Source organism: Vespa crabro, chromosome 25 (genome assembly GCF_910589235.1).
Source record: "Vespa crabro chromosome 25, iyVesCrab1.2, whole genome shotgun sequence".
In the NCBI taxonomy this organism is placed as follows: Eukaryota; Metazoa; Arthropoda; class Insecta; order Hymenoptera; family Vespidae; genus Vespa; species Vespa crabro.
Genome location: NC_060979.1, coordinates 2234987 through 2246489, shown reverse-complemented (window position 1 = coordinate 2246489; position 11503 = coordinate 2234987). Strand labels below are relative to the sequence as shown.

The 11503-nt window shown below is 34.0% G+C and overlaps 1 protein-coding gene across 10 annotated transcripts in view; it reads left to right on the top strand.

Moving 5' to 3' along the window:
* Nucleotides 1-331: 331 nt before the first annotated feature.
* LOC124432410 overlaps nucleotides 332-11503 on the top strand; it is a 12721-nt gene continuing 1549 nt past the window's right edge. For 2 of the 10 annotated variants that reach the window (XM_046981354.1, XM_046981353.1), the window contains exons 1-6: nucleotides 5201-5418; nucleotides 5861-5953; nucleotides 6557-8950; nucleotides 9055-9143; nucleotides 9872-10009; nucleotides 11352-11503. The exon at nucleotides 11352-11503 is cut by the window's right edge and continues 25 nt beyond it. In XM_046981354.1, coding sequence (XP_046837310.1) covers nucleotides 5382-5418; nucleotides 5861-5953; nucleotides 6557-8950; nucleotides 9055-9143; nucleotides 9872-10009; nucleotides 11352-11503 — 2903 coding nt within the window. In that variant the 5' untranslated portion in view covers nucleotides 5201-5381. The other 8 variants (XM_046981361.1, XM_046981356.1, XM_046981358.1 and 5 more) reach the window with 8 other exon arrangements.

Here is an 11503-nt window from a genome sequence, read left to right as displayed (position 1 = left end):
ATATATATATATATATAAAAAAAAAAAAAAAAAAAAAGAAAAGGAAAAAAAAATTTTTTTTTTTTTTTTTTCTTTTTCTAGTAAAGCTTAAAATAGAAAAGGGCGGGTACCTTAACGTCAACCCCGTAGTTTGTACATTGTTGCGATTGCAGATTGCCCTTATTCTTAGGGAGAGTCTCTCATTGGACGTGCACGTGTATATGATCACGTGATAATCTAGAAGAAACGCTACTGGTCGTTTGGTCCCCTTTAACATAACGCGTACGTCATAAAATTTGCGGTCACGTGATTACGGTCGCCATCTTGGCAGTTTTAGACGACGGAGGTAAGAAAGATCCATGACGTCGAAGCCAAATAAACATCAAATATATGTGAATAATATCGATACAATAACGGTGTGTAAGAAGTGTAGAACGAGTCTTAAGCGTGTCCGACATTTGTCAGTGTACGAAACGGTCAGTGAATTTAAATAGCGCGGCATTTCAGATGCGTGTGTGTTTCGATTATCGGTCCTCTTTGGGGGGATAATCGCGATCGGACGTCGACCACCACGGCAGCTGTTCGACGAGCCAAAGGCAGCCCTTAAAGAGAAATGGCGGGATCATTCTAAATCTTTCCTTTTAGAAAGAACGATATCAGCAATAAAAGTTCGTTTCTTTTAAAGCGAGGTAAAGTAAATCTCGCAGTTGAGTCAACGAAAATTATATATATGTATATGTATATATATATATGTATTATATATATATGATGTATATATATATATGATGTATATATATATATATATATATATATATATATATATATATCTTTTCAACTTTTACAATTGATCTCTCTATGGAATTTCTCATTTCTACGGTTATATACTTAATAACACAATACTCCAGGGCAGTACCTATCTCCTATTCGCACCCCCTCCCCCTGTATTATTTCTTCCCAATTGATGACAATTCTTAGTTTTTTCTAATCTTTCTCTCTTTTTTTTTTTTTTTTTTTTTTTAATACTTTAGATTTTTTTCTTAGATTAGAAAAAGATTAAGTCGTATCATTTAAACCTGAAACTTGATCTTCGGACCGATATTTGTTTTTTTTTTGTTTTTTTTTTCTGTCCGCCAAAAACCGCCACGCGTTTTTTGAGAACACGATTATCTCGTAAAATCTTTTTTTTTTTTTTGCCTTCAACCGAAAGAGGTCTTACTTATAACATTTAAACTCAAATTTGATCTTTGGAAAATTTTATTTATTTGTTTTTTTTTTTTTTTTATCCTCCGCGACAAAGATCGTGTCCTTAAAAACGTTATAAATTCTTTTTTTTCTTTTTTCTTTTTTCTTTATAACAACTTTACGAAGTTCATCGAATGGGTGTTACGTTTAACCTCAAATTAAAATTTGACGAACGAATATTTTTTTTTAACATCTACCGAGACAAGTTTTTGACGAAGTTTTTGGGGGGAGAAAATGAAGAAAAAAAAAAAAAAAGAAAGAAAGAAAAAAAACTGGAATTACACTCCGATAATCATCGATCCCTAAATATTTATCTCGAAATTGAAAAACAGCAGAAAAATAAAAATAAAAATAAAAATAAAAACAAAAGGGACAAGGATTACATTAAATGAACAATATTCGAATAATAACAATTCTCTTGGCATTCGTTTTGATGTCGATCCTTATTTGAAAAAAAAAAAAAGAAAAAGAAAAAGAAAAGAAAAAAAATAGAGGAAAAACAGAAAAAGAAAAGCACATAAAAAAAGGGGGAAAAAAAGGAAAGGAAAATCAGAACGTAAGAAGAAGAAGAAGGAGAAGGAGAAGGAGAAGGAAGAAGAAAAAAAAAAGGATACAAACATTAACCTACAAAATTAAAGCGTCTGATATCCTCCGTATTCCCGCACTCCTCCGCCGTGCACCCACTCTTCTTCCCCACGCCCCCCTGCTCCCCCTGAGTAAGATGACGGTCTCGATCAAGAGAATGAGAGTGTATGAGGAGAGAGGGGAGTTGGTAGGGAGAAGAAGGGAGAAAAAGAACCTGTAAACTAGGGACGGCCCTGGGGCATAACTTTTTAACGTTACCACCGACGCTCCTGTCCTCTAGTGTGTAACACATTCATCGTTAGAAATGTTTACTATTTTCTCCGATTGTGTGATCTGTGAATAAAATCGGTGTGTAACCCGTACCAACGTAAAGACGTCGTAGAAGAGTCGTAATATTAAGGAACGCGTTTGTAACGCGAAATAAGTATATCCCGTGTGTGTGTGTGTATATATATATATATATATATGTGTGTGCGTGTGTGTATGTGTGTGTGTACATACGTGCGTGGTTGTGTGTGTGTGTGTGTGTGGTGTATGTTGAGTGGGACGGTTGGGAAGGGGGTGGAGAAGATGGAGTGGGGGGAGGTTAGGTAAAAAAGAAAGAAAGGAAGGAAGGAAGGAAGGAAGGAAAGAAGGGAGAAAAAAAATTAAACTAGTTTAGTCAATCGGAGTATAGTCGAGGACAGAGAGAGAGAGAGAGAGAGAGAGAGAGAGAGAGAGAGAGAGAAAAGGAAAGAAAAAGAAAATGTTACGTTATGACGATAAATCGTAGTGTAGGGAGTTCAATGGTGGTCAGGTGCGTATTTATTATTGGGTGCGTGACCGAGACAGAGAAAAGTGAGTGAGAAAGAGAGAGAGAGAAACAAAGAAAGAGACAGACAGACAAACAGACAGACAGACGTTGCTGCCGCCGTCGTCGTCGACGACGACGACGACGACGACGACGACGACGACGACGACGACGACGACGACTAGGACAACGACAACTGCAGTGAAGCGGCGTCGGCATTGTGTTAAACGTAAGACACAGAATAAGAATAAGAAGAATAAGAAGGAGAAGGAAGACAAGGAAGAAAGAAAAAAAGAGAAACGTTGCTAAAAAAAAAAAAAAAAGAAAGAAAGAAAGAAAGAAAGAAAAAAAAGAAAAGAAGAAGAAGAAGAAGAAAAAAGAAAGAAAGAAAGAAAGAAAAGAAAAGAAAAAAATTCCGCCAAGTCATAAAACTCTGCACGCACACGCACGCACACACATGTACGCGCGCGCACATACATACACAGCAGACAGACAGATGGACGGACAGACGGACAGACAGACGGATGAACGGACGGACGGACGGACATATAACACACACACACAAACACGAAGTGGCAACAACGCAAACAATTTTGAAAAAGGCAATCGTGTTTGATGATGAATATTCGACTTGATCTTCGATTCTTCATACAACGAATGCATTTCTCTCTCTCTCTTTCTCTCTCTGTTTCAACCCCCCCACTCTCTTTCTCTGTCTCTCTCTCTCGTTACTCTCATCCTCCCCTCCCTCCCTCCTCTCTCTCTCTCTCTCTCTCTCTCTTTTTGTTCGGCTCTTCTCCAAAGTTGACGATGGCAACGTGTCGCGCGTCGTTCGCCGAGATACATACATCACGCGTTCTACGGGGGTCAAAAGATCTTTCTTAATCAAAAGAGAAACCAATGATATATATATATATATATATATATATATATATATATATATATATATTTTGACAGTAATTTCTAAGAGAGGAAAAATAAAAGGAAAAAATTAAAAGAGAAAATTTCTTTTCCTTTCTTTCTTTTCTTTTTTTCTTTTTTCTAATATAAAAAGGAAAAAATAATTCGTCCAATTCTTCTACAATCATAATAATAATAATAATAATAATAATAATAATAATAATAATAATAATAATAATAATAATAATTAATTTGTTCTACTAATTCATATCGATTATTCTTCTCTTACAATTTCTCTCTCTCTCTCTCTCTCTCCCTCCCTCTCTCTCTTTCTCTTTCCTATGACATACATACGTTCATACATAGATCCATACATGCATACGTAATATATATACATCATACACACGTGTAAAAATTAATAACAATATTAAAGAATAAAATGAGAGGGACTAGGTGGGACATTGGGATGATAGTGGAATGAAGCGGAGCGGACTGGAGTTGAGTGGAGTGGAGTGGAGTGAAGTGAAAGAGGTGTAGTGGATTGGATTGGTGGTAGAAGTGAGGTTATGTCGAAAAATTATGATTAGGGTAGACATTGGATGGATGCGTCATGGGGTTGTTTAGCCACGTTTTACACTACGAGATTGATTGTGCGCGCGAAATCTATCTCTTTGTGCGTGTATATACGTGCCTGCGTGCGCGCCCGCACGTGTGTGTGTGAGTGTGTGTGCGCGCATTTATACAAGAAGGGGGGGGAGGAGTGAGTGAGTGAGTGAGTGAGTTAGTAAGTAAAAGTGTGTGTGAGTGCTTCTGTGTAAGTGGTATGTGTACGTGGTGCGCGCGCGATAAAGAGAGAAAGAGATAGACAGACAGAGAGAGAGAGAGAGAGAGAGAGAGAGAGAGAGAGAGAGAGAGAGAGAGATCATAGACAGACCAATACAAACGTCTTACAATAAAAGATTGATAGAGTTAAAAGGGTTTTATATATAGAAAGAGGTTATAAAATCAAACCTCAGTTCGATTGCTGATTTATTTAAATAAATAATTTGACAAAATTATTAAGTCGATTCACTAACGCAATAGTTGTATTTTTCTCTCTCTCTCTCTATCTCTCTCTCTTTCTCGCAGGTGACCGACGCTAACCGTTAAAAGCTGTGTGCTGCTCTGCTTCGTGGACTCTCTCTCTCTCTCTCTCTTTCTCTCTCTCCTTCTCCTTCCCTTTTACGCTCTCCTCTCTCCTCTCTCTCTTCTCTCTGTCCTATCCTCTCTCTCCTCTCTCTTCTCTCTGTCCTATCCTCTCTCTCCTCTCTCCTCTCTCTCTCTCCTCTCTCTTCTCTCTCTCTCTCCTGTCTCTCTCTCGTTCCTCTTTCGTCGGTCTGCTGCTGCCTGCTACTGCTGCTTCCGTGGTTGTGTCGTCGTCGCGTTGCACGGGTGTGCTCACCTCCTTCTTCTCCTCCTTCTCCTCGTTGTCGTCGTCGTCGTCGTCGTCGTCGTCGTCGTCGTCGTGCTCGTCGTCGTCGTCGTGCTCGTCGTCGTCGTCGTCGTCGTCGTCGTCGTCGTCGTCGTCGTCGCCTAAGAGGCGATCAAAATCTATTTCCTTTATTTTTTGGTTATTTTCTTTCTTTCTTTTTTTTCCCTCCTAATTCTATTCCATTCGTCGTCCGTCGTCATCGTCGTCATCGTCGTCATCGTCGTCGGATTGGAAAAGAAAGAAATTGAAAAAAAAAAAAAAAAAGAAGAAAAAGAAAAAGCGTCGATTCCCGGTGGTAGTGTTGGTGGTATTGGTGGTGGTGGTGGATAGTTGTGGTGGATGGATGGTGTGCATCTCTAATAATAATCATCCTTTGGTTAAGGATCACATAACGGGGAAAATTATTATTATTACATGATTCGTGACCCGTCAAACAGTGCCCGCTCGAGAGGTGAATTTTCTTGGTTATGGGTTGTGATCATCTTCTCCAAGGGGAGTTAGGAGTACGGAATTCGCAGCGCCATTTTGAAAAATTTGGCCCCGCTAAAAATTCACTCCCTCTTCCCTCGTTTCTCTCTCTCTCTCCCTCTTTCTCCTTCTCCCTCTCTCTCTCTCTCTCTCTCATTCTCTCTCATAACCCTCCCTATTCCTCTTCTCTTCCTCCTTTTTATCCTCCTCGCCTTCCTCCTCTTCTCCTCCTCTTCCTCCTCCTTTAACTTCTCTTTCTCTATCAATCTTCTCTCATGTTCGTTTAATATTTTGAAAAATGAAAACATATATATTCTTCATCTTATTATTATTATTAGGGCCCTTTTTTTTTACTTACGCTTCCCTCCCTCCCGCCTTTGCCGCCCTTTCCTCATGACAGTTGTCTTATTTTATTTATTGTTTAGATCGACTCTACAGTCGTGGCCCCATGGACGGGACTTTGGAAGAACCTCCTGTTAAGGACTCTTCTCAGAACAATTCTGACAAAGTGTCAAAAGGTAAATAATTTTTTTATTTATTTGTTCTCTCTCTCTCTCTCTCTCTCTCTCTCTTTCTCTTTTCTTTTTAGTTGTTGTTGGTCTTTTTTCTTTTCTTTTCTTTTCCTTTTTTTTTTTTTTTTTTTTTATATTTATTCTGTTGTGTATTTTAATCCACACCATTGTGGAATTTTATATTATCAATATTTGGGACTTATACATTTTTTTTTCTTTTTTTTCCTTGATTGTATGAACTATCATTAGTTTCTTTTTTTTTCTATTATAATATAATGCACTTCACTTTTTTACATTCTATGGAAAGTCATAGGGGAATATTCTTTAGTATAATATTTGAAAGAAGAAGAAAACTATGGTTTTAACTTTTCATTAAGCAGTTTATAATGATTATATAAGCCATTGAAAAGTATGTGGTCAAAAAAAAAAAAAAAAAGAAAAAAAAAAAAGAAAACAAGAACAAGTGTATCCTTTAAAGAGTATACATATCAAATAGATTTTATATTTATCAAAGAGTTCTATCACTTTTGTTAATGTCTGTATATCAATGATAATCTTATTATATTATATGGGTGGTATAATTTCAATGTGTTATTTATTTGTTCCCAGACATGGTCATTCCAAATGGTGTCAATGGAAAGTATGGTAGTACTGAAAAGGATGAATTTCCGGACTCTGACAGTGTCAAAACGTCTCACGAGACTGTTAGTAAACGGAAAGAAGAAGAGGAGGAAGGGGAAGGGGATGGGGAAGAGGAAGAAGATGAAGATGAGGACGAAGAGGAAGATGTTATGGACAGAAGACACTTTGAGCACGAAGAAAGGGATATGCAATCGGAAGATAGTGAGCAAAATGAATCGAGAAAGAATAGGAGTAAGGGGGGTTGCTTATACGAGTCAAGAAATGACTCCATGGTTTCAGAATCTTCCGATGGTGTCAGTGAGATGAACGATACTAGTGAAGTGTCTAGAAATGAAGATAAGTGTCTAAACACATCTCGTGAGGCTATGGATGTTGATGAACAGAGTAATAACTCTGACGTAGAATGTTTGGATGAGAGCATCACGAGAGTACGAATGGATAATGATGATGTGTTCACTTTAAAAAAATCTAACATAAACGAGGGTAAAGATTTGTCATGTAGTAGTAACGTTCAACAATCAAATGATTCTGCTGAAATTGTAGAAAGCAGTATGGATACATCAGATGTGAAGATATGCGAAGAAAATGGAAGTTGCGATAGTCCCGAAATAGAAGAGATAACAGATAGTGCAAAGAATAATAATGGTCTAAATACAACTCAAGAACGTACTGTAAAAGATCCTACTAAACAAAAAAAACAGAGAAAGCAAATAGATCTTAGTAGTATTACACCTAGAAGAAGTTCTCGTAATATTAAAAGAACAAGTTATATAGAAAGAGAAGTTGAAGAAGAAGCGGAGGATGATGGTTCTGATATAGAGGAAATTAAACCTGAAGATCCATTAGCTGGGATAGATAGTAAAGATAAAGAGAATTCTAAATTAAAGTCACCGTCGAAAAATAGTAAAACCACTATAGTGGTCAATGATACTAAACGCTTAGTAGAAATTGCTGCTGGAAGTAAGTCCGTCAAAGGTGGCAAAAAGGAACCTACGTTAGTTATAATAGATACAAACTCCATACTTTCAGGTCGTGGTGGCCTTCCTGTTGGTAATAATAAACCACACCATACAGTTTCTAATCCCAGTTCTTTCTCAGTCGTACCAATGAATATGACTACACAAACGATGTATCCAAATATGAGAACAACTATTACACCTGTACCCATGACATCTAAAGCTGCACAATTAAGTCCCAAGCCAAGTAGCATGACTACAGTTACTCCTCCATTGCCACCTATATTACCAACTTTAACCGATGACATGTTTGTCGTGGAAGCACCATCTTTTATAGTACCTTATGTATATGAAAAACCACCGTTAAAGCCATTGAAAGAATTTGTTTCTAAATTAGAAAAAAGCATAGAGGATAAACAAAAAGAGGATATGTTAAAAAAGATTACAGAAGATAATAAAGATAATCAGGATATTAATGAAGATTCAATGGATATGAATAAAAAGGTAGATAGTAGAAACCAAGAAAGTGAAAATGATGGAAGTTTAAGGTCTAAAAAGGATGGAGATGATAGTGGAGGGGATATGATGGATACAATAGAATCTGGTATTTCAAATATAAGTGACAAACATGATATAAGGCAAGATGATAGGAATAAAGTAATTACTTACTTCGATTTACCATTGGGAAAATTTTTTATGCAGATTGGAGTAAATCTTGTTCAGGAATATGTGCAAACTGATCTATTACGGACTCAAAAACGTAAACAGGGCAAAGGTAGCACATCTGCGGAGACACAATTAGCTATAAATTCACTCATCAAGAATTTAGAATTTAGTAAGGAAAATAATGAACCATTCCACTTAGAAATGAAAAAATGTGAATTCTGTAGTTTTAAAACGGAATCTACATTAGTAATGCAGCATCACTTAGAAACTCCACATATGCGCAATTACGTCTACAAATGTAATTTTTGTCCAATGGAAGTTCGTAGTCCTCATGATATATTATTCCATATGGAAGCAGAACATAATACTCGTGGTCGATTGGAACGTGGTCCAGCTTTTCATCAATGTCCTAATTGTCCATTTGAAGATAACCAAAAAGGAAAACTTACACGGCACATTCTTGCTTGCTCTAAAAAATTTAGACCAGAACGAAATTTGGAACCTGCCGCCGATTGGGAGCCACCAGCAAAAATTCCAAGATTAAATCGTGCACGTCCAGTTGGTCCAACTAATCCTAATGCTCTTGCTATGGCTATGAGTGCCAAAGGTCCACAACCACTTTTACCGAAATTACTTCCAGCGCCTATTACAGGTCGTGGAAGAGGACGTCCACCAATGCAGCCTAGATATTCTGATATGAAAACATTACGACCTGGTGGTGGTACTACTATGCGGCAAGGTAAAAATCAATTGATATCATTATAATAATATTTATTAATAATATATTTTATATTACGAATTAGTATCATCAATGTACAAACATTTAATTTAGCAACGTTTTAGATAATGTTGCAGGCATGATGTATCGACCAACATCTTCTGGCCTATTAGTTCCCGCTTCGTACCAATTTGGTAGTAATCAATTGTTTCAGGTAAAGAAAAAGAAAAAAAAAATTTTTTTTTTTTTTTTATTTTATTACATTTATCATTTCTTATTATACACATAAGCAGATTTTAATGATAAAAATGTATTTTATCCGAATGAATTGTATTTTTAAACGTAACGATATATTTCTGATATAATCAAAAGAAATATCACCCAGAAATAAGTCTGAAATAAATGGTATTTAAAGGTATTGCGATAAAGCAGAATAAATCGAATAAAAAGTAAAATTATAATATAAGAAGTATGATAATAATTCCAATGGGTAATATATCCTTTGGAAAAATTTATAATTAAACAAAGTTTAACGATTATATCAAACTTTATTATATAGGCATATTTGAAATAATTACAAATATCACATTATAGATTTTTTAAATTTATTACAATTTTTTTTTTTTTTTATTATTTCTCTAAAATATAATTTCTTTTCTATTGTAAATGCGCGAATAGGGGATATTCTTTTCATTGGGGAGGGGGGAGGGGGGAAGAAAAAAAAATAGATTCAATTGTATTTAAGTTTAAAAAATATAAAAAAAAAAACTGAAGAAACTTTTTTATAATAGACATTATATAATGATAATAATAATTCACAATATATATATATATATATATATATATGTGAGTAATAAAGAAACGTAAGGGAAAAAATGGAGAGATTTGAAAACAAAAAAGAAATCTAAAGAATTAGTAAAAAAAATATATGGGTGGTGACAGGTGGTGGGTGGCTCTGGGACTGTCATGTCGGCTGTCTCGGGAGTGAGTAGCAGTAGCGGCGGCAGTTCCGGTCAACCCACACCCATTGCACTTGTACCCAACGTAATCGACTCTCTGTCTAGGTTGTCCTCATCACAGGTAAATAATATACTAGAAGGTATCAGGAAGGTTAACTTATTTTTATATATAGCATTTGTGATCGCATGGATAACACGTTCAACAGATGCAAAGTGCTTAGTAACTTTTATTTCATAAAGGTTTGTTTTGTAAAAGAAACAACAACAACAACAACAACAACAACAACAATAAAAATATGTGTGTGGTTGCTTCTCTGGTATAATAATAATAATAATAATAATAATAATAATAATAATAATAATAATAATAATAATAATAATAATAATAATAATAATAATGATAATGATAATAATAATAATGATAATTATAATATAATGATGATAATAATATAATATAGTAATAATCATAATCATAATAATAATAATAATAATACACTTATCAAATTTATATATAATACAAAGTTCTTCTTTGTTTTGCTGTTATAATATTTCTTCTATATCATAATACTATACAGTATTTGTATGTGCGTCTGTGTATATATATATATATATATATACACATACACATGTATTTTCATTAGCTTTTCATAATAGTTATTTGTAAAAGAAAGAAAGGAAAAAAAAAAGCAAAAAATTTTATAATACTTGTATAATTAAAATGAATTATTATGAAATATTATGACTATATGTTACGATTAAGCTTAGGAGAATTTGTAACATTTTTTATTTATAATATATGTGTTAGAATTTAATTGAACTAAAATAATGGATATGCGATTTGGGCTGGTATATACATAAAATATGTACTATTGTAATATTAACTAATTACCAAACAAAACAAAAAAAAAAAAAAAGAAAGAAAGAAAGAAAGAAAGAAAAAAAATATACTAACCTTTTGTTTCTTCTTGAAATTAATTGAGAATGAACTGAAAGGTTGTGTCATTATAATTGGAATAATATTACAAGGAAAAATATTATTCTAATGACAAAAGATATTTATATTTGTTATATAGTTCTATAAGCATTATTACTTTTACATGTAATCAATTTATAAAATCTTTAAGAATTATTAATGCTTATCATAATGAGATAAAAGTGAATAAGTTTAAAAATAAAAAGTTTGAGAAGAATTAAATTTTTTAAGTTAAATGATCTTAAATAATTATATATAAATGACTTTGTAATCATATATATATATGTGTATATATAATATACATATACATATACATATATATATATATAACATATACATATATATATATATATATGTATATTAGGCAAAAATATGATTAATGATTTTTATAGAGTAATAATATTATCTTAGTATTATATCTATCTATAAAGTGATATAAATATTTTCTTTTTTTTTTTTTTATTTTTTTTTTCTTTTTTTTTTTTTCCAGAACACAACGGCCAGTACAAAAAATCCTACGGCAAAGTTATTAAGTCAACCGAGTATATCTATAACTCCATTACCACGTACAACATCTCAAACCTCCATTCCTGGTTCGGGAACATCATCAAAATCTGGAGGGAAAAATACATTTGTTATATG